Source organism: Genypterus blacodes, unplaced genomic scaffold, assembly GCF_046128005.1.
Source record: "Genypterus blacodes isolate CSIRO-AG114 ecotype Tasmania unplaced genomic scaffold, CSIRO-AGI_Gbla_v1 ptg000028l_1, whole genome shotgun sequence".
Classification (NCBI taxonomy): Eukaryota; Metazoa; Chordata; class Actinopteri; order Ophidiiformes; family Ophidiidae; genus Genypterus; species Genypterus blacodes.
In genome coordinates this window covers 2,267,842-2,291,812 of record NW_027466841.1, presented here as the reverse complement: position 1 = coordinate 2,291,812, position 23,971 = coordinate 2,267,842, and the positions used below count along the sequence as shown (strand labels likewise).

Here is a 23,971-nt window from a genome sequence, read left to right as displayed (position 1 = left end):
AACACTGCTCTCTAGAGGAAGATAGGGGTAAGCAGAGAGCTTCCTTGTGTGTTTGTTGAACCCTGTGCTTTGCTCCTCTCTCTCCAAATGTTTCCATTTTATAGTTATGTAAAATATAAGTCATCATTTTATAAATAATTCCAAAAATATCAATTGATATCATGCATAACAGCATTGATGTCATGTATTCACACGTCACAAAGCCAGAACAAACCAGAGTCTTTAATCCAGTTCTAGGATTCTCACCTTACACACTTAACACAGTGATCAATTATACTTTAACAGTGTGTAGACCAGCACATCGGACATGTTTCACCACAGGCATATTAACATAAAGCATATTAAAGCATAAACAACATTTAAAAACTCATCAGCAATTCCAGAAACCACCAGTGGCAGAAGTTGCTGCTAAGACAGAGGAAGCTTCACAATCTTATAGAAGAGTGCAGCAGAGAAGCATCATGAAAGTGGTTCCAGCACAAAGATCAAGAGGCACATTCTGATCCAAACTAAGGGCAGGAAGAAGAAGAGATATGCCACATTCATATTCAAGTTCACTACATTTGTGTCTTCCACATTTGATCCAGTAAAAAATAAATAGAAAAGAACACAAAAACAGAAATTAAAAAAAAGCCATTTCTGTTAAATGAGAGATAATAAAACTCTTCAACCAGCATCAGTAAACATTACAAAGTATTAGTTAGAGTGTAGTGTATATTTAAAAAAAAACTATCAATCAATAAGCTTTGTGTGTGCTGTAGATATAAAATAGTTCATAGTGTCAGTGAGCTAATACATGAACACATTTAACACATTCATCCTGTAATAAACATTTGTGGCATCCAGTATGATAAAGCTCATTTTTACTACTAACATAAACACAGACTTGATTGACAGGTATAGCACAATGTAAACACTTCAATGTCTTAAATTTCTGTTGTCCTTCATGATCCGGTGAGCTGCCAATCAACTTCCTTTCTCCATTGCACGTCTTGTAGAATGCCCTGAGGTATACTGGGGTCCAGGTGAGGGCATGGAGCAGTGGGACATGGGGAAATCTAAATTGTCTGAAGCTCTGAAAAACTCAGTCGTACTCCGAAGGTTCCTCCAAGTCCACAATGTTCTCCTGAAAAAGGTGGCGATGAGGAGAAAACACATGATATCGTATCAAACACAGGACGTTAATCCACCAGGCGTGTTGCTAAACCGGGAGATCACTCACCCATCCTCCGTGGCGCTTGACCCAGGGGGCGAAGGTCTCCATGTAACACTCTGCATAGCCCTGCATACGCTGGGTGCCTGTGGCAGTCACAATGCGGCGTGACACCTCCATGGTGATGGCCACGCGTTGCAGTGTGGGACTTTCGGCCGGGGGCAGGGCCGCTCGCTCGGATACGTGACAGTTGCCGAAGGTGTCGAGAAGTTTGGCGAACGACGGGTATGAAAGACGGGCCAGGTTGGAGCGCAGGAAGGGGTCTGACTGGATCTGAAAACACAGGGGATTCGGTTGCCGAGTGTTGTGAATGTCTGTCGTCACCAGGTGTGTCCAAGCAACACCGACGCACGTTTGTTTGCATAACAGAGCCTTTAGAGTGCCGGGGCTTGTTGGGGACTGTCGATACAAACTGTTGTGTCTGAGGCAGAACAGATGCTAAGTAGTTACGAACGCAAACACTGGACCGAACTCAATGTTGAAGACCTTTTACAGTTCATCTGAAAGGCTTCTACAGTTCTAGTTACTGTGGGAACTCACATGGCAGACTGTGAAAATGCAGACATGATCAAAATCAACTATGTCTGCGATGAGACAGAACTAAATGGAGTGACGCCAAAAAAGAAATCTCTCTATTTCAGCGACATTTCATGCATATCCACAGTGCGCTTCAAGCCTCCAAGGTGCCGATCAAACCTGCTCAACGTGATCACAACAGATACCGCTTTAGTTGTCCAGCCTGCTTTCATTGTGATTGGCTGGCGCTTTGCACGTCATGACATGAAAATGCTGCTGGGGATTCATCAGCAATGAAGGGATTTGTGCAGTTTGTTGGGTAAAGCACTGTGGGCAGTAAAGCCGTGTGCTAAACCCTCACTTCTAAGCCTACTGATGAGCCTCCTACCTTGGTGTTGATGGCATCGCCCTCCAGAGAGAGAACCTGAACAAGCTCTCGCACCATCGCCTCTTTGTCACACACTAAGGAACAAACACCAACAAAAACTCATTTCAGATTGTTAATTATGAACTCTGTGTACACTATGTGCTGTCCTCTGCTAAACCGTTAGTCCACGCTATGCTGTGTGTGTGTGTGTGTGTGTGTGTGTGTGTGTGTGTGTGTGTGTGTGTGTGTGTGTGTGTGTGTGTGATCACCTGGGGGGCCCTGTTCTTTGGGTATTTTGGGTTTCTTTATACTGGTGGACCTCTGGGCGATCTTGTCCAGCCTCTCTGCTACCTCATTGTAGAACTCGGGAGGATGGTCTGCATCAACATAGACAACATCAGTCTTTAATATCTAGGTGTTTTTGTCTTTCAGTATTATCAGTATTTCCCAGAGTACAGGAGGAGCTTACTGGGAGAGGGGACGGTGGGACCTTGTTGGTAGACTGGCAGAGGGGGGGCAGGCTTGTGAGGATGAGAGTCTTGTCCCTCTCTCTCCTCTCTGTCTTTCTCTATCTTTCTCCTGAAGAACTTGGAGATCCTTTTTTTAATCTTCTTTTTGTCCAGTTTCTTTTGCTTCTTGTCATCTTCATCAGATGTAGAGGAGGGAGATAGGGCATCATCCTAAGGGAACAGGAGAATTTCTTTGAGTTGAGTCATGACTCCGAAAATGTAGTTTCAATCCCCCTGCTCATCGTCTTCAACTCATTTTTATTCATACTACAGGTACCAACAACATATTCTCATTATTCTGGGGTCCTTACCTCTTTTAGGTTTGGCACATGTGGCTTGATGTCCTTCTCCAGGGAGCTGCTGGGGTCTTTGGCAGGCTTGGGTGCTTTGCTGCGACGGGGCAGTTGCTTTATGAAGTCCTTCAAGCTCTTCTTCTCATCTGCTGAACTCACGTCTTCAGCCTGAGAATCCCAGCCATCCTTCTTTCTGGGCTGAGGCTTGGTGCTGAATCAAGGAATGTGATCAAGTCCATTCAATTAACACCTTTAAATAGTCTTGAATATAGCTTTGAATACAGACAAGACAAGAAGCAGGAGGTACAGTAGGGTTACCTGTGTGTGTTGTGATCTTTGTAAGCCCCTCCGATCCTGCCTGGCCTCTCTTTCAGTGGAACGGAGAGAGTTTGATGGAGGAAAGCTTTAAGCACCAAATGAGTCTCTGCCTTGATCTCCACCAGAGAGATAGAGCAGACGGAGGAGCGGCGGCCATAAGTATCAGCCATCACTACCAGGAGGAAACAGAACAGAACGAAAACAAAATGTTATCAGCTCATCCTGTGTTGTTTTAGTGAAATCCTTCTTAATGACAGATTCTTCAGGAACTGTTCTACCGTCATTAGCTTAACTACAGTATCAACTTTAAGACAACATACAAAGAATACATCAGAACAAATGACATGGTGCCAACTCTTTACGGCCAAAAGTGGTGGTATGGTATTGTATTGAGGACTGTATCAGATGAGGTAACAGTGAGCAAATGGTTATACATTGGAAAAACAAATTTAAACAAAGAAAATAAATGAAAATAAGTATGTGGGAGTACAGAAACACCCTGGATCCCTGAAGGCAGCACAAACCCATACACTGCTTTAGTTTAGTATACTTTTCTTTAAGCCTTAGTGAAGTGGCTCTGTAATTACAGTGCGTAATTGTATTTTATTGAAGGATAGACTTTTACACGGGTCTGTAATTTGACTTAAATACTGTGAGGAATCGGAATCTAAGCTCTGAAAAGGCAGGCTGACCTGTTCGTAGGTACCCAGAGAGAACATGGACGGTTTCGGTAGAACAGACCGGCTCAAACAACCAGGAAATGCTTCAACACAAAATAGGACAGTGGGGAGTTTCGGGAGAAACTTTTCTACGGTGAGGTGACAGTTTGTGAGCTTTAAGCTAAGCTACGCGGAGAAGTTATTCGTTTTTACATACCTGTTCTTCGTTTTGTTCTGTGTTTTTTCTTTTGGTTTCTTCGACCATTGTTTTGGTTATGCGGTCATCATTCGTGCCCGTGCGCGAGCCACTGCGAAGTCACCGCCATCTGATCAGCGCATGCGCTCTGCACATACTAACGGAAGCGCATTCGTCCCAAATATGTTAATGTGCATAGCTTTGGCTATTTTTAGGGCGCAACATACTTATAATCTGTTGTTCGATTTGATTATTTTTTTCAAAAGGTAAAGGGATAGCTTCACTCAACCTTAAACCAACAAGTGATTCATATCAATATCAAAAATATAAAAATCTTCTAAACAAAAATGTGAAAAGGAAAAAGAAAAAGGTAAAGGACATGAAGGAAAAGAACGACAGAGACCAAAAACATTCAAATCTTTATTGAAAGGTTGCATTTTTTGTAGTTTGGAAATGTTCTGGTTGATGGCCACTTATATTTAACGCAACATTTGTAGGCGTGATAAAACACGTGTGTGCATGTGTTACTTTACTGTTAAAGGTATCAATCATCACAATGAGCTGACAGATTTTTTCATTCAGCTAACTTTATTATGGCACTTTGTACATGTCACGTTACAAACTCAACATTCTGGGTTTCTGGGTTCATACAGCACAGGCAAAGATCGAGAGAATGTTGCATATAAAAGAAAAAACTAGATAAGACCACACACACACACACACACACACACACACACACACACACACACACACACACACACACACTTTACTCAGTGTAAATCCAGTGTAGGGATGCTAGAATTTACCTGTTAATATTTCCTTAAAATGACTGTAGAGTCTGTGTTTGTATATTAGTTTGATCTGATTCATTGTGTTACAGTTTAAATTCATTGTAAGTGTTTTCTCACTGCCTGTAAACTCCAACAGCATCAATTTAATTCTGTCAAGCTTTAAATGTTAATTTGAAGTCTGTGGTTACTGCAGCTTACACCCCCACGTAATGTTTGTCTGACTGCACAACCAAGTCAGTCAGACCCCTGATATGAAGGAAACCCACACAAAAATACAGATATGTGCAAGCTGTACAAAACCCATTCCTATATGTGAAAGGACCATTAGATCGTGGTGTATGTAAGCACACACGGCGACATCCATCCAGGAGTTTACACAGAAACACGTGGGTTCCCAGGGACAAAAAGGTAAACAGGTTGCATTGAAGTGCTACGAGATCCTCCCATTGGCACACAAGGATTAACATTTACAGTATTTACATCTGAGGTTAAATAATCGGTCATGCACCCCCTGAAAACAAACCTGCAGAACAAAACGCTTTATAGAAAATAAAGTCCTATCTCATCTCATTAGATACATTTAATGTGGACTTTCTTACCTTCCTTGTGTGGAAATTCTATGCAAGTTTGACAGAATTAGTTTCAAAAGGCATTCACTACAATTTTTTCATATATTAATTACTCCTCTTCTGCATGTATGACTGATCTAATACTGTACAGTAGGCATGAGCAGTAGGAGTTAATGGGAAGCATTCCATGATCGGCATTAAATATGTCAAATGAAAGTGTGAAATGAAAATCATGCTACTGATGAGTCACAGTAAAGCCGACAATCCTCAAGACGGGAACCCAGCTTTTGTAAACTGCAGCATTTCAGCTGTGAAAGTCAATGGATTAATAAAAAATCAAACCTGAATAGATATGACGTGAAGGTAGCGGCTGAACGAGGATTTGGGACTGTAAGACTGTGATTTGGGGGATTCACCCGACCTTTGGCCAAGGTAGCTCTGGATCTGCTGGAACATGAGGTATTCCTCTCCTCTCACTCTGTCCATCCTCTCCCCTCTGTGCCTCAGTTAATGGCTGCCTGACAACCCCTGCATTAGGCATCAGGGTCGAATCCCAGGCCTTGCAGGGGACAGGGGAGGGGGGATCAGGTGTAGGAGTGTGTGGGTGGGCTGGCTGTGAAGCTCCACTCGACGATGTAGGTTGGTGGGTGGTTGGGTGGGGGAGTTACGTCCGCACCCAGCCAACAGGCACCCAGAAGGACTCTCGCTCCAGCCGCTCCAGGATGCCTCGCAGCTCCGAACACGCACTGGCCAGGTCCTCCTTGATCAGGACCCGGTCCACCAGGTGTCCGTACTGCTGGTCGGTCTGAATGGCGGACTGACGCATCTCTGCGAGGTCCTCGTCCTGTTCACGAAAAAACAAACCAAGAGGATGCAGGAGGATGTACACAGAGATTACGGAGAGGACAGTCGCATCTTAATCAAGAACGAAGGATACTCACGGTAATGCGGCCATGATCGCCCCCTCCTGGGGAAGTGCCGGCGCTGCGTCTGCGTCTGCTCTCGGGAACGCGAGGTTTGACAAATATTACGTAAGGCTTGAACTCTGCCGTCCGCAGCCTCTTCAGCGCCTTCAGAAGGGAGAATTTTGTTTGAAAACAGGAAAAATACCACCGTGAAAACAGCGATCATGAAGTCAATATTATAATTAGGTTAATTGTGCAAATTGCTCCTTTAGACATGATGGACTCTCACCTCAGGCTGCACGTCCACTACACACATCTTCCTGGCCTGTACAGAGCGAATGGCCTCTATGCTGGTTCCATACTGGTTCTCCTTGTAGTCCCCATGCTCTATGAACCTGGAGGATGACAGAAGAAGCTTAAATCCAACACAAAACCATCACATTCAAACAAGCAAATCACCACATTCATGCAGAGGGAATGTGATATAAGCAGAAACCCACTTGTCGTTCAGGACATCCCCATCAAATTGCTGTTTGGTAACAAAGTGGTACTCCACACCCTCCTTCTCTTGAGGTTTCTTAGGTCTGGTGGTGTCTGCAGGAGAAGCATTCAGGTGTGTGTGTGACACTTGACCTTGTGGAGTGTGTAGAGCAGTGTGTGTAAACTGTCGGCTAGAATAACTCACGTGGTACAGCAACTGCATAACGATGAGGGTTCTCAGAAATTACTCTCTGCTTCAGTTCATTAATGCGAGCACCAAGGGAACCTTTGGATGAATGTGTGTGTGAGAGAAAAAGACAGCGACATAATGAGTTAGACGGAGGCTTACAAGTTCTGATGGAGGAAGCAAACACACTTGACACCACTAGGGAACACTGCTGTCATATCACAGATGAGAGGTGTTTCAAACTGATTATTATATACTGATTTATTGACATTCAAACACTTCACTATCTATAAAAAAAGAAGGTTTTTGAGTAAGTGTTGCCTCCTTCTTACCAATCAGAACCACCAGACGGGGCCTCTCACTGGACCGGTGCTGGTGGCGGGTCACCTCCTCGTAGGTCATGAAGTCTGAGTCACCGGGATCAGAACCTTCGCCGGAGGATCCCTGCCGGTCCTTGCGACTCAGACGAAAGCTCCTCCGCAGGCCAGCTACAGCAACGACAGGAGCAGGAAAACATCAACCACAGTTCAGGAAACTGCTTTCATAAGATATCACAGATGCGTGCACGGTTTTCTTGCCATGGTGTTAATACAGTATTATCTGTTTTGCATTTAGAAACAAAAAGCATTATTGAATACTGCAAGTGCAATCAAAGCTTTTGTTTTCATGCAAACCAAATACAAGATCATACCAGAGCAAGATTCATTTTCCTCTTTTCAGAACCTTTTCTGTGAATATACTCAACTTTATAGTGATCATGCATTAAAGCCCGGTGAATATTGGTAAATCCTCTCGCTTATCTGCAGAGTAAACCTGATATTGTGTTTTTAAGCTGATTAGAGGTAAAAGTGTCAATCACATGCAGCTCACAACAGCATCAGTAAACAGGTTAAACTTTTAGCGAATGCAGCTTCTGTTCCTGTTCTGTGTAAACCGAAGCATACTCAAGTTTAAAAAAAATCAGATTAAAACCGTTTCATCAGCCCAAAGTAGACAACATTTCCCAGCTTAACAAAGCATGCAGCGTAAAAAGATGCTACGGGGCTGAGGCGGGACAGAGAGACAGCCTGGCCCTGGGAAACACCACAAACTGATCACCAATAAGGATCTCCCATGGCCAGGCCTGCCCCCTGTCAGTGGTGTGTACCTGAGGGAATGAGCCGGGCACTGTACCTGAGTAAAATTCCCAGGAAAACACCTGGCCACAGGAGGGCGCCACTGCTTTACATTTAGGAGAGACTATAACTGGCGTTAGAGCATCACACAACCCAGCCTCACACCTCCACACAGGGTGAACGAGCAGCAAACGTGCCTGGTTGAGTGTGCAATGCGTCCAACGCAGCAGGGCCCTCGTGGGGGGTCGGGGCGGGGGGGTAGATGGCACAAAGGGGTGCACTGGCCACAGCAAAGGGGGAGGGGTGGGGTATAGATGCGGGAAGGGCTTGCCAGGTAAGGAGAGTGGGGAGGGGAGGGGGCCAGGCAGAGGGATGAAATGGTGAGGGGTGCTTCAGCTCCAAGCAGAGGTGCGGCCATATACTGACTGGTCCATTTGGGAGCACAAATGCTGTGTTTAGTGTTTTTAAGCTGCTGTTAAGCTCTCCGCTGTGTGTCGACTGCTCCTTGTGCTCCTCGTCATTCCAGCAGACGTGCGGAGCAGGGGGACAAAACGGAGCCGAAGAGGAGTGAGGGAGAGGAGGTCAGTGGAGCCTTCAGAGGGGGCCGAAGGTCAGGAGACAAGATTTGCTGCGTTTGGAGCGGATTCAGGATGAGTGTCGATTTATAAGTTCTGAGCCATGTAAGGAAATGAGCAAAAGTGGAATAAAAGAATACTTGGTCGATTTTGTGCCTCAGCTCAACAGTATCTATTTGAGTAATTTACAGGTTCCAGTGGTCTGTGAGTTGTATAAGATGGACAAACTGTGGTGATGTGAGGCAATGACATACTCTGTGACTTTGCACTAATCCTGCACACATCCCATAAATGTAATCTGCACCCCTGACATGATCACATTTACCCATACTGTTTGCTTCATCTGGACTCCCCTTTGCCTCAGTTAATTTTGATGTCATATCGGCTGTGGAAGCTAAGAAAAGGGTGCTGTGAAATGAGAATAAAACCTGTGTGTGTAGCTGGATTTAAAGTTGCAAATTGACCACACACCCCTGAGTGAGACCTTTTCAGGTCAGGGTCAGAACTTGCCAATCAACCCCTGCTGTAGATCTGGCATAAATTTTCAGTTTCCTATTCTCTATGAGCGCTCATTACGCAGAGGTGTCTCTGAGGAGACAAATGCGTTGCTGGCACCTGCAGACGCGAGAGACTTCCCGGACACACTTCATTTCCTTTCCTGTCGAGTTATGTGCAATCAAACACCTTCTCCATAAGTGTCTTCTCTTTCCTCCACCTATATAAATGACGTATACTCATCCCTTCATCCTCCTTCACTCTTTGTCCCCTTTTGACCTCCAAACCCTCGGCCTCCCTCTTATCCCTCAGCCCTTGCGTCCCAGCCAGGGTCCACAGTGAAAGCAAATCACTTTTACCCCCCCTCCGCCAGCCCAAAGCCACCAGGGAACCAGCGCACAGCCAGGCTGCTACAGGCAAAGAGCAGAAAGGGAGAAGGAGGTGGAGAAAGATGTGCACGCTCTCACCTATGTACTGTCCATTGAAATAGCCCTCACAGTCACAGTCCTCTGTAGGGAGGCAAGCAGGGAAAAGAGGGGGTAAGCACAGGGTAACCGACCTGGAAGAGTTAAGGAATAAGGGGTTGGGAGTCAAGAGTTAGGGGGTGGGGGGTGGGGCACCGTAGAGGGTAGGCGGAGCCAACAGGCAGCAGGCAGGTAGGCGACGACGTAGGGCGGGCAGCAAAGGGTTAATGGAGGAACACAGCTGGAGGTGTGAGCAACTACAGAAGGCACGATGAGGAGATTTGACGTTAGACAGAGGAGAGGAAAAGGAGGAGAAGAAGAAGAGAGAGGTGGATCTTTTTCATCTGGGAGGGAGTCAGCTTGAGCCGGGTCCATGTGACCCACACACACACACACACACACTAACACACACACACACACACACACACACACACACACACACACACACACACACACACACACACACACACACACACACACACACACACCAGCCTCTCCCATGAGCTACAATGACTTAAACCCATAAATACAATCTATGCTTTGACCAGATACATGTTCTGTTTGTAGGAAGTAGAACAAAGATGGTGGGATCAATTTTTTCGTGCGACACACAGGTGATGAAGCACTGAAGCATCAGGCCGACCTGCAGCAGAGTGAAGATGAGGACGGAGGACAGGAGCTAGCTGAGGAGGGACTGAGGAGCTACTCTTAACTGTAATAGTCTCTGCTTGGGTTGGACAAGAGTCTCCAGGGACACTGTTCTGCCTGTGTATCACCTGGTACAACACGCACAGTACACACACACACACACACACACACTACACACATAGTCTATTCTGGTCTGCTGCACTAACAACAGGAGGGGAGGAATTAGGCTGGGAGTGGAAGAAAAACTCACACATACACACATACACACTCATCCATCTTCCTCCTGTGTGTGTGTCTGTGTGTGTGTGTGGATGGATTGTGTTTATGGTGGCGCATGTACCCACCTTTCTCACATCCTTGTTCGTCTGCTATGAAACGAGAGAGAGCGTAAGTCATTGTTAGGACAGACAAGGGACAGGTTTGATTCTGCAGATTGACAGGTGAGACGCAGACTGACATCGACCCCCCCGACCCATCACTAATGGGACGTGTCCCCCCGTCAGGATTATATTGGATTTAATCAGCGTAACGGCGAGTTGCAGGAGACAGAGAGAGGGAGAGAAAGAGTGGGTGAGACGGAGAATCCCCTGCAGGCCGCGCGGCGTGACGGGACAAAGCTGCCATATTGCTAAGCCATTGTTGTCTCCCCGTGGCTCAGACCTAATCGGATCGCGGTTGCAGCTTATGCCCCTCCCCTCCCCTCCGCCCCCCGACTCACCTGGCAATTATGGTTTTACACGGTCGCCTCTGTGGTATCATCACGCGTGGTGAGAAAGTGAGAAGCGTATTGTTAGAGCGTTAGAACTCTCGCAGTCGGTGTCAGTTTGTTACGATTTCTGCATCTCTACTTTTGGCTGAATTCGCAAGCGGCTCGACCGGCCAGATGGACCAAAACATGAAAGAGATTAATTCATATCTGCGATGCGGCCCTCCTTCTCTTTCTCCGTCTCTCATCCCTATAAAAAGAAACTGTGCAGACATAGCAGCCTGGGCAGAAAGGACAAAGAATACTAAAGCCTCTGAGAATGCCAATTACAAGCTTAAAAGGTCAATAAATGTCAATGAAAACACAGCTGCATTTATCCAGTTATTCTCCTCTAACGACAGTGACTGAGCACATCGCTAGGCAATGTTATTGCACAAGACTGGAATAGCGCTGTTTAGTGGAGACTCCTGGGAAACTTACAGACAGGGTTTTTGGGGGATTTTGGATTCGGGAGCGTGCCCATTTTCACCCTGTAGGCCAGCCGCCTGGAGGGATCGCACAGCAGAGGAAGAGGAGGGAGGCAGGGAGAGAGAGAGAGAGAGAGAGGGAGAGAGAGAAAGATGAGATTAGAAAGAGTAACAAAGATTGAGCCTAAGGTAACAGGGTCGGAATTACAAGTTTAAACATTGAAACACTGTAACCAAACATGTGAATCTCCTGCCCGTGTTTAGTTGACATATGCATTTCATTTCTGTGATTCGTGTGTCGTTCTGATTTCAGCTGTTATGAATCCAGCAGAAGCTCCATCCAATCATATCTGACCCCGTGAACATGGATCTCTATTGAAATCAGCACCAGGGGCGGGGGTTCAAGCAGCCTCTCTCACCTCTCCTGAAACAGCTTGGACGGGATGAGTCCGGCCCGCAGGTTGCTGTCGCCCACACGCTTTGCCTGCCACCACGTGGGGTCGTCCTGGGTCACGACCTGCAGGATGTCCCCCCTTTTGAAAGGAAGTCCAGCCTCTTGGCAGGGCGTGGCCTTGTCCTCCAAGGGGATGTAGTCGAAAAGCGCCCTCATGTACACCTGGAATCAAACGCACAGGGAGTGTCAGGGGAAAATACAGATTTTGATAGTTGCTTTGATTTGATGTTTAACTTTTGTAACCAGTTTCTCCCTTTATTGTCCTTTTACATTTCTTAATACGTTATGTCTGTCCACCCAAATTCATCTGTGGTTGTGTTGATGTGCTTCAGAAAGAAATGATGAAAAATAAATAAATCTTATAATGACTTGTTTCCTGCCGTTGCCGGGTTACTGAGCATGCCCAGACTCTGGTTAGTTGTCCCAGCTCACCTTGCTCTCCTTTAACCGGTCCTCCTCTTTGATGGCGGGAATTATCTTGAGAGTGATGGAGCCCTGGGACTGAGACTGGATAAGAAATAGAAGAGAGGAAGCAGGACAGGCGAGGAGAGATTCAGCCAAGGTTCAAAGCCGAATAAAGTATTTTTACACACACACACACACGCTGTATAAATAAACAATCACTGAACTTCACACACATCAAATATTAAATGCACCACAACACATGTGCAGCATTTCAAGTTAAGATTCATTCTTTTTCTCAAAGAAACTGTAAATTATAAAAGAGTAATCAACTATATTATCCAATTATCCAACTTATCTAAGCTTTATGGGGGCAAAGATGTTGCTTCTTTGAACATATAACGGATATATACACACTGGTTGATAGTTTAGTTGTTGACGATTGCTAACGGTGTAACCAGCTGGTTTGAATCACGGATTAGAAGGTTGCATAATGTGGAGAATCTGCACAGTGATCTGTAGTATTAAAGGTAGAATCTTGCCCTAATCCTCCCTGTTTGCCTTGAAATCTGAACTAAACCTGCAGTGTGTCTTACCAGCAGCTGACTGATCTCGTCCGGCCTTTTGTGGATTACAGAGACGCCGTTGACTTCCCTGAGTTCATCTCCTACGTGAACCAGACCTGTGAAGGAGGAGAGCAGCAGTGAGCGGGGTGAAGGCTTGTGTCTGAACACGGTGGCTGTTGCTGTTGGGGCGCAGAGAGGAGCGGCTGTGCTCCGCCTGCTGTGATCCGCTTAGCTGCAGTCACAACAATGAAACCAAAGGCCGGGAGAAATGAGATCAATGAGGCTTTTTCCTGAGGGGGAAAATGTATCGATCTCTTTTATGTGTGCATTCATACGCACATAATGTATGATTTTAGCAGACTGGAGCTAATTCTCGGTCTCTATACGGCTCAACCCCATCACTCCGCACAGCAAGACACCATAGGAGGACATCAATCATTAATGGCTATGGACACTGATTGGTTTACTTTACTAGCATGCATATTTTGTATGCTAAATTGAACACTCACATACACACACACACACATGTACATGCTGGTATCTCCATGGCAACGTTCATGGGAAGGTCTTTGCTGAGTCTACATCATTCATTCAGCCCCTAGAGAGCGAGAGTGACTAGCAGGGGGCTTTTGGGTTCATAGTGTCGTTTCCAACTCATTTTTCTCTTTCTGCTGCTGCATGTTTTTGCCAAATGCTGATTGGTTGTTAATCCTGTGACTCTCTCCTCCCTGGGTGCCCTGGTGGCTCTGCTGCCCTCAGGTCTATGAAACAGCATCGTAAAGTCCTGGTGCTCGGCAGTTTATTTGTTTCAGGTATTCCCTATGAAATAAAAACGTGCTCCAAAATATTATTGATTTTGTAGGTTAATTAATTATATCATTTAGTTTTAGTTGTGTTTGTTTATGTTTCAATTGCCAGTTTAAGACTTTTATTCTTCATATTTGTCTCCTTTTAATTAAAGAAGGAGCTTTACTTGGAGTTTAATGATTTCTCCTGTCTTACTGCTAATTTGACCTGATAAAGGATCTGAATACTTCCACCATGTGATAAAGGCTCCAGTGGTACAGTAAGAGTAACTTACCGCTCCGGTCAGCTGCTCCTCCCCTCATGATGCGAGCCACAATCACGGATCCTGTGGCTTCATCCCGCCTGATGGTGGCGCCCTGGAGCACAGAGGGAGCATAAGCTTTCATAAAGACTCTCTTTCCCTCATACTTCCCATCTTGTTCTTTCCTCTGTACCAGCTCACCAGGGGCTCCTTGTTCTTCACCAGCCTGACAATCTTCACAGACTCCTCCTCCAGCTCGTCCTCGAAGTCGTCTGGCATCGGAGGCAGCACAGGGTCAAAGTTCTTCTGAGCGACGGTGTCATGCACCGAGAGAACAGCCTGATGGGACAGAAAATGACTTTAGTATAAAGATACACTATATATACACATTTTTGTGACTTTCTTTTCTGATATTCATTGAAGTAGCTTTCTTATTCTCTTACATATGGATGATGTTTATTTGTGCAAATTAAGAGATATGACTCCTATGTCTGAACTAGTGACATTTACCTTTAAATGTGGTGATGTCAGAAGATGCAGCAGCTCCTTCTCCTCTGTGCTCATCGGTACGCTCTGCAGCTCCTCTGCCACCTACCGTACACATCACAACAACTGCTTGTAATACGTCTGCATATAAGCAGCAACGCACGCTGCAGTTTACAGACACGCGCACGTGGGAAGATGAACAGCATTCAGCTGCGGTCAGCATTTTCCCTCTGCTAACTGGTGGGAGTGAAGCCGGATGTGGAGTTTCATTAGATGAGCATACGGATGATTCAGCACTTTGAGAACATTAAAATTCACTTCAATACCTGCATCGCTTCTCTGTCTGTGCTAACTCATTGTGACTGACTGCTGTGCCCAACTGGAAAATGTAATTTAGTGTGTGTGAGTGTGAGAGTGTATGCGTGCCTGTGTGTGTGTGTGTGTGTGCGTCCTTACATCCTCAGCCAGAGTGGAGGCGCTGTGCAGGACAGGTGTCGGGCTCTGTCTCTCATACTGTCTCAGCTTCTCGTGAATCTGCAGCACAACACAGCCAGAATAGTTTCGTCATAAAAGTTTGTGGCTTTCGTTTCAATGTCTTACTTTCACAATGCGATTTGCGATTCCCTTTCTGCTTGGGGACAATGAAGTTAATCACTTAATCAAATTTGAAAAGTTGCCAGACTTCTACACCTTCATGAGGTATCCCAAGCTCCTTTCACTGAAGACGTCTCTGAGGAACACCATGTCCTCCTTGTGGTTGGCATCTGGCCGCAACTGAGAGGTCAGCAGGGCCAGAGTTTCATGGAGCCCTGAGAGGGGAGGAGAGGACAGGAAGTGTAGGAAGCAAGGAAATGTACACAGGAAGTGTGTAAGTTATCATGACCATATGGAGCTCAGCATGGTGCCTTATGTGCTGTGTATTATGTGTAAATCAGAGCATCGGTGTGTCAGTTGGTCTCACCTGCTCCTGCTGTGAGGACCGGCATGGCTTCTTTCATGGGTCAGTGAGGAGGGGACGCCTAGAGAGGGAGAGGGAGAGAGAGAGAGAGAGAGAGATTGTTGCTTTCTTTCCTTTTCTCATATACAGTATACAGAAAGGAGGAACCAGGTTAACTGTATTAAGAACACTGTAGAGTCATCATGTCATCTCTTTTTAGACTAAATCTAGGCTCCATTTTACATCTGGTTTGTACCTGTATATGCATGTGTGTGTGTGTGTGTGTGTGTGTGTGTGTATGGATAACAGAGCTGCACCAGCATGGTAAACCCTTACTCATGCTACGATTCATCATGCTGACTTGCAGCAGGCCCACAGAGCTTTGTGTGGGTAACTCCGTCACCGTGTACACAAACCTGCATGAAATATTGTGTATTACCTCATTATTATGCAATGTAAAGGTTGAGAGAACAAAGATAGGACAGAATGGAGGCCTTCCATTAGGTCAAATCAATGCTTGCACATAATGACATTGTATTTATTGATAGGACGTCCCCATAGAGCTAGATACAAACAGGGGGGTGATGACTCTATTTATTTATAGTGTTGCAAAGGTAAAAACATTTTTGCAGAAGTAGTGAGTGCACATGCCCACCAGGTTTGGTTACAGTCATGAGGTACAGCACTTAACCCTCTGAAGTGTGGCAGCCAATAACAGCAAAAGGTTGGTCCAAGATACAAATGAAAACACAACCTGGGAAGAGGTAATCATTCACTCTAATTGACAAAGAGCCAGACCAGCAAACAACGCACAGTATCAATATCTGCATTATCATACTGTACATACTGAGAGTTTCCCATCAGTGCATCAGCATGCTTCCCTCCCTCGCCCTCACCCTCACCCCGTCTCCTCCCGGTCTCCTCCTGAGGTAACTCCGGGATACGGACGGCAAGAGTAATGGACAGGATTATTGACCGATCTCTATCTCTGTCCCTTCACTCAATATTCCACATACATTCTCGCACCGAGGCAGTAGTATCAATCTGTGACGCGAAGCCACAGACATTATTTTGCAATGCTGTGAACCGACGAATGTGTGCCAACATCATGAATTAAGCATCATGGAAGATATGTCTGACAATAATGTGGAGGACATTCCAGCACATATAGTGAGGTCACAATACTGCTCTTTAACTCAAAGGCCAATTATTCAACCAGATAATGATTTATTATAAAAACAACGCAATTACAATTTAATTCCAAGCAGTTTCAAGCACTTTATTCAAACTCTGAGTGATTATCAAACTTGAAAATGCCATATAACAGACGTGTTCATGTTGTTTCGTCTGCCCTCGTGTAGACGCCTGCAATGAGGCAATCTTTTGCAACACCAAGTAAGCTTTCCCTCATTTGGCAGCAGACAAAAGGGCAGAGGCGTAACACAGAACTGGCTCGTGTCCTGAGCTGGGAGCGTTTCATTAGCCCACGTAGTTCATCAGATTGTCTGTCAAGATGGGTGACAAGTGCCACACATACACACACACACACACACACACACACACACACACACACACGCGTCAGTTTCAAAGCAATGGTTTAAAAAAAATACTTATAGTCAGATCATACTATAATCTATTGCAAATGATTAAATTATAAAACTAATATCAACAATTAAATCAGGATGTCACTCTTAAAGCTTCAGTGTGTAATTGAAAACACATTTGGTAGACACTCGCTTGTGAACGTATGATTCATGCTCTCTAACCTGACAAACATCAATATAAATCAATATGTTCTATCCAGGGTAAGTTAGGATCTTTAACTAACTAACTTCATTTAATTCTTATTTATAAGGGATGTATTCCGATTTTCAGACTTGTTTTCACTTCACAGGGTCTTCAAATTCAGGGTCTGAAATTGTTGTAATGCTTAGAAAACCATGTGACTCCTCGCCTCTTTGCTGCAGCACCACTGTGCACACACACTGAAAACAGTCAGCTTTAAGTACTGTCTCTTTTAGGCCTGCCCTGTTGGTCTCATATCTCAAGAAAAACAAATCAGATTAGGCTGTAATCATTGTTGTGCTTTCCTAGTCTTGCTCACATCGTGTCAGCAAAAGAAAACAAAGCACTCCTAAGGCGCGATCTTGTTTTGCTGCACTATTAACTGTTATGACATTATGAAAAACAGGTGCAGCAATCCTGTTTTCCATCTGAAAACACTACACAATACTGCTAGATCAAGCTGAATTTGGTCTCCGGAGATGGCGCCGAGTCTGAAAACATTTTCTCCTCCACACCAAAGCTTCATCTTGAGCCTGTGTACTCTGATGGTCCATGATCCCAATCTGATTTACTTTTGAGGTGACAGTAATGAGCCTATGAATAATGTACAGAGGGTATCAGAGAGGGAGAGAATGGGATTAGGAGAAAATGAATGACAGGAAGGGGGGAGCAGTTGTGTCAGGAGATACGGCGGCAGAAACACACGGGAGACAGGTGAAGCATTTTCTTGCCGACGACAATTATTTTTAACTCCAAAAGGAAAAATCAATCAATATCAAAGCAGTTTCTCCTCAGCAGAACACAAAATAAGATACCCGAGGAAGGAATCTATCACATTTATCTCCCAATGCATCCCACACATCTGGAAAAGACAATACTGATATATTGAGAGAATAAACGTACAAAATTATTTAATTTAATATCTACATAAATAAAATAAGATTTCAGTGTGTAAACGTTAAGTAGCCCATTTGGATTGAGTGAAGTTCTGCAATTGCGAGTACGTTTTTGTTTTGCTGTGATGTGATGATTCTGCTTCATTCTAAAATTACAATTCATTAAAAACTGGCACACACACACACACACAGACACACGCACACACACACGCACACGCACACGCACACGCACGCACACACACACACACACACACACACACCACAGGTCCAGGGCATGATGCCGAGTCTAATTAGAGGTGTGTGCACGTGTATCATCATCATATTTCCACTATCAATCACTGCTCCCTCATTAGTTCCATTCTTGACACCATTAAGAAAATCACCAACAGGCTGAGGACAGGCTGAGGTAAACAAAAGCCATTTAGCAGAAAAATAGGTTGAGTTATGTAAGATTAATTAGACCGCTCTTTTGCCAAATAAAGATGATGGATGAATTTATAAAATCGCAGCTTTTAAAAGCGTCAACGTCACATGATTCATCGCAGCTCCCTCTGCTACGGCCCACAGGCAATGCCTAGGGATGACAACGTCTCCAGAGCTGCTTTCACTTGGGTGTGGTGAGGTCATCAGAGGGATGCATTATGGGAGCACCTCTAAGTGGCACCCACAGGGGTTTCATGATCAAAGGAAGATGAAGGTGGGGGCAGAGTCAGGTAGTATTGAAAGTAGGTCTACACAATAATGGCAAACTAATCGTGCTGCATTGAGTTATTTTGTCTTCTAAACTGTGCGTCACGTCAGGTACACAGCATGATGAGCCTGGTCAAAGTTTGAAATGATCCTCCTACACGCCTGGTTACAAGATATGAGGCATGGGAGCTAACCTGGTTCTGACTGGGCTACAACACAAGACAGCACTGACACCATCATCATCATCGTCATGGTCGTCGTCGTCATCATCATCACCAGATGAGCTGGACGTGACCTTATTCACAGACTTATTGTCAGTATGTGAGTATGAGTGTCGCTTGCTTTGGTTGGGTTTGTGCTGAAAAAGCTTCCTCTGCCAACGCTGACTCACTGCTGCCTGCTGACAAACAAATACATCACTTCATATTAACTTGTCCAATGTTCAAATTGAGCGATGCCATTAATAGTCAAGGTCATGGTTGGATAGTAAACAATACATTAAAACTGATTCTTTTCAAAACAACATTTAAGCAATAAAGCGATACTTATTCTACATTAGGGCTAAATCAGATGACTAACATGAAAGGTTTATTAGCACAGCCAATCCCACTGAGAATCGACATCCAGTCTGCAGCTCTATGGAGCTTTCGAATCGTTTCAGTTTTGCAGTTCTTTATGTTTGACTCCAAACATTAAATCGTAGCCTGAGACTAGTTGTGCACTACCTGCCGAGTGATGGGAACAGAAACACTCAAATCTAAACATTTGATATGTTGCTCAGGTTGCTCTGTTTCTGCTGTACGTGTACAACCTATGGGTGACAAAAACAGCATTAACATTGGACAGATTGATACTTGTAGATTGAATGACTACCCAATGTTATTACCTTTTCGGAAAATGATCAACTATCACTTTAAACAAATAATTCAGGTACCAGCCAGTATTTGAAGACACAACACAACTCATACTGTAGCCTAAAGTGGATACACAGTATACTTATAAAGGCAGACATTGCACTCATACCCTCTGTATCAAACACAATTCCTAAATATCAATGTTCCTCTTTCACATTATGGTGACACAAACAGGAACAGGAAGACTCAGTTGCTGCACCAGATTGCATGCAGCATCACCACAAAAACACTGACACCAAACGTCACTGATCCACAAATAAACCCAGACATCACAAGTAACATTAAAAACGGCAAAAATGACGTTTTCTGCTCTAATCCTGTTACCAGCTTATCTGCAGATCACGCAAACACGATGAAGCCCCTGTGTGGTCAGGCAAACAGCTCAGCTATCAGCCCATCACATGTCACATGTCTGCCTCCATGACTGAACATTCATATCTTTTGTGATGGATCAGCTGTTCAAAACATTGCTTGTATATCAGTTTTGATAAATAGAGATTGAAACAAGATACAAATCAAACTGCTTCTCTTATGTACTCACTCGTGTACTGAAGCTTATAGTTTGGGCTCACATTCATACACAATGGCCTCAATTAGGAAGTATAACAACATAGGCCTACACACAGAAATGCATGTAAACACACACAACATATGCATGCGTCCTGTCTCTGTGCTCCTCCCACTACATCCTCATCTCTGCATTCTTATTCTCTCTGCTTTCTGTCATGGGCTGTAGAGGTTCAGGAGCAGATAGGAGCACATTAACCAGAGGTTGGGCCTCACAGTTGTCAACGCACTGCCAGGAGTTTCGTAAGGTTTCCCTGTGTCTTCCTGATGTTCCACCAAGCGTAAGAGCTCCTGAGGCGACGACTGACCACCTGGTGTACGCTACCAATACTGCCAAAGCATTCAAAAGCCTTTGCTCACTTGGAATATGACCGATCAGTAACTGACAGTCTCTACTGCAGCCATACAAAGCTACATAGATATATTACTTGCTGTAAATCTGTTCACAGGGTTGACCAGTAGTGGTAGCTACTATATTAGAGGTAAAATCTGTCCTTGCAATGATCACAGAGAGAGGTCGCGTCACCACAGGAGCCGATGAACAGGTCAGATGAAGGCAAACACATGCAAGAGGTTTGTTTATATCAGTAATGTTTGTAAAAAACAACAGAACTACACTGTCAGATCTGCTTTCAAAAAAAATTTTCAATAATCAAACTGTGCGAATTTAGAGAGTTGGGATCTAATAAAGACACACACACACACACACACACACACACACACACTCACACAAACACACACACACGCGCACTAATTTCAAATGGGTAACAAGGTGCGTGCATATTGTTTATGCTTTATCTCTCTGTGGGCTGTATTAGGTTGTTTAACACCAAATGTGCCATCTGGAGAGGCTACACTGATGCTTGTGTGTGTGTGTATAGACATCACTGCAAACGGCCCCGTGAATATAGCGACTCTTTACAAAAATGCATTGTCTACTATGCTGTGAAAACACTTTGGCACCGACACACCAAACAACAAATGCTTGATCAAGCAGTGCTGAGCAGGTTTGCAATTTTAGACGACGCAATATTTAACTTGGCCTGGTGATGAGGGTAAACCCACTGTCCTGGGTCGGGGACACACACACACACACACTCACTCTCAGTTACATGCTTTTACAATATGATGCAGAATATTAGCAAATGGTGGAAATAGTATTAACCAAAGAAGAGCGATGTCAAGGCCAGACAGCAATAGAGGGTGAGCGCAGGCATTCATCTTTTGCATGTGTGTGTTCCGCATATACAGTGCACGGGCTGCTTGAAAAGATCTGAGCCTAGCACAGAAAGCTCTCAGAGATACTAGCTACTCCTACTGACATAGAAGCCCTTTACTCAGCCGTCACGCCTGATGAAAAGCCATCATCTGAAGCCACTTTCATCTTTAGGAGGAGGTAAACGTATGAGAGAGCAAACTAGGTGTGTGTGTGGGGTTGGGTGTGTGTGTGCAACTGTATGCACAAGTTATTTAAGGCCACAATCAAAGTTTGCAGCCTAGTTTGGCCTTATGTGTTCTCCACTCAGCTCATGTCATACAGCAGCCCTCTCCTACTTCCTCACGGGTCACAACATACAGCCTGTACTGTAATAATAAGACAATATACTTAATTTTCTACTGAATTCAGAAGAACAAGCATTGAAATACACATTTTATATTTCGTCCCATAAAAATCCACATTGGCAAAGATCCAACTGCATACTCCCAAAACTAGGTCTTTACTCTGTGCTATATGCTGGTGCGCACACACACACACACACACACACACACACACACACACACACACACACACACACACACACACACCACACACACACACACACACACACACACACACACACACACACACACAAACACATCTGGCCCCCTCACCTGCCCCAGCATCAACGCTTGTTTCGCTCAGGAGGCAACACCTAGCATGTTTGGACACAATCCAAGACACCTTTGACCACACACATACACACACATACACACACACTCCCTGATGCAACCACAGAGCCACACAACACGTCAGTCTGATCCGAGCCGGCGGAGGAAGGAGAGGGTGTGGTCAGACGTGAACTTTGATTTCCATTATGGAGGAAAGCACTGATGTATGACAGCTGACACACTCCTGTACGGCATCACACACACACAAACACACAAACACACAAACACACACACGCACACACACCTGCACACACGCACACACCTCCCGCCATCAACACCATACGTAGCAAAGCGCAGTTCAGACATCTGCTGCCCTGTGTGTGTGTGTCTGTCTCCCCTCCTTGCTGCCCCTCCATCCATCCCTCTCTCCATCCCTCCATCCACCCCTCTCTGTATCCCTCTCTCCATCCCTCCTTCCCGTCCTCCATCTCTCTGCATCACTCTGCAGTGCTACAGCGCTGTGCTCTCCCCACATGCACCATATCGTCAGCTGGCAGACTGTGGCTGAGCGCAAAACACACACACACACACACGAACACAAACACACACACTGGATAGCTGATGGCCCCGTGTTCACACTGGAAATAGAAGGTGTTAGGCAGACAAACGCAGACAGAAACGAGCAGGATGCCATTTATCCTCTTACCTTCTCTCTCTATATCTCCTCCTCTCTCTCTGTGTGTTTGTGTGTGTGTGTGTGTGCGTCTCTCTCTCTCCTGACTGCAGCCACACTGTTTCTTTCGCTCTGATTCCTCCTCCTCCTTCCTCCTCCTCCTCCTTCTTCGGCTGCTGCTTTCACAAACCTGCTGCTGCTGAGTGCCTGCCCCCCCCCCTCTCTGTCTCTCTGCCCCTCCCTTTCCCACCCTCCTCCCTTTACCTCTGTCATCCTCTCTCTGTCCACAACATCAGTGGATGAAGAACGCCACACAGGGCTGAGGTTCTCTATTTCTCCTACGTTTTTGCCTGAGTGACTTCTTGGTCACGTCTTCCATCTCCACTCTGGCATTGTCACTCTGCCGAATTGCACTTGACTCGTTTAAAAAAAGGAAAGGTAGTGACACAGAGAGAGAGAAAGAGAGGAGAGGTAGAGACAGAGATCCCCTCCCCCTCATCCAGCATCACGGCGGCTGCTTGCTCTTTGTCTGCCTGCATGAGCGTCACACAACACGGGCTCAATGATGACTCTCTCTCTCTCTCACACACACACACACACACACACACACACACACACACTAAGAGGCCAAAGATCATCTGCTGATCATATTGTGGGCTCGATCACATCACTGGATACATGGGTGGAAGTTTCATATACTAATGTAGGAAGAGGTGCCATCACAGATCTGCAATATGTTCATAAAATACCATAGCAAACATTAAATTTGCCCGAATCAACACAATCTGTGTGTATTCACAGCAAAGTGACACACGAGCACGAGAGAGTATCACGCTACTTTTGTTTTGAATTAAATCCATTTTTTTTCAGGGGCTTTTCTGCTTTGTTATTCAGGAGATGAGATGCATAATAAAGTCAACACATCATTAGACTCGCTCACTTTTATTTGAACTGTATTTCATTAGGGGAAAAAATATAAATATGGTACAAAAGAGACTTTCCGTACTGTGTTTATATGTAGAATAAACATATACAAACGAAAGAAACAACATTGATCTGAATAATTTGTATAAGTTACCGTGTCACATATGAAAGTGAGACAAAAGGAGATGAAACCAGCGTGTATGAAAGAACAAACTATTCATAATATGGATTATTGTAATTTCAATAGATTTTTACTAAGACCAGTTGCTGTTGCCAAAAAATCAAAA

At 44.9% G+C, this 23,971-nt stretch overlaps 2 protein-coding genes across 3 annotated transcripts; both read right to left on the bottom strand.

Annotated features, from left to right (window-relative positions):
• Positions 1-204: 204 nt before the first annotated feature.
• Positions 205-4,213, bottom strand: bcl2l12 (BCL2 like 12). Its single transcript, XM_076144188.1, has 8 exons — positions 4,093-4,213; positions 3,217-3,388; positions 2,917-3,109; positions 2,566-2,776; positions 2,366-2,473; positions 2,118-2,191; positions 1,223-1,486; positions 205-1,126 (listed from the first exon to the last, which is right to left on the bottom strand). Exons 2-8 carry the CDS (start codon positions 3,384-3,386, stop codon positions 1,085-1,087), a joined length of 1,062 nt encoding a protein of 353 aa, XP_076000303.1. The 5' UTR covers positions 3,387-3,388; positions 4,093-4,213; the 3' UTR covers positions 205-1,084.
• Positions 4,214-4,610: 397 nt separating this feature from the next.
• mpp3a (MAGUK p55 scaffold protein 3a) lies at positions 4,611-22,883 on the bottom strand. Of its 2 annotated transcripts, XM_076144388.1 has the most exons (19): positions 22,794-22,883; positions 15,391-15,448; positions 15,120-15,238; positions 14,886-14,963; positions 14,454-14,534; positions 14,145-14,282; positions 13,977-14,058; positions 12,926-13,011; positions 12,360-12,434; positions 11,893-12,089; positions 11,487-11,551; positions 10,645-10,668; positions 9,656-9,697; positions 7,336-7,491; positions 7,022-7,102; positions 6,837-6,930; positions 6,626-6,731; positions 6,373-6,501; positions 4,611-6,275 (listed from the first exon to the last, which is right to left on the bottom strand). In XM_076144388.1, exons 2-19 carry the CDS (start codon positions 15,425-15,427, stop codon positions 6,096-6,098), a joined length of 1,770 nt encoding a protein of 589 aa, XP_076000503.1. In that variant the 5' UTR covers positions 15,428-15,448; positions 22,794-22,883; the 3' UTR covers positions 4,611-6,095. The 2 variants fall into 2 exon arrangements, with proteins under 2 accessions (XP_076000503.1, XP_076000504.1); XM_076144389.1 differs by lacking the exon at positions 9,656-9,697.
• Positions 22,884-23,971: the final 1,088 nt, after the last annotated feature.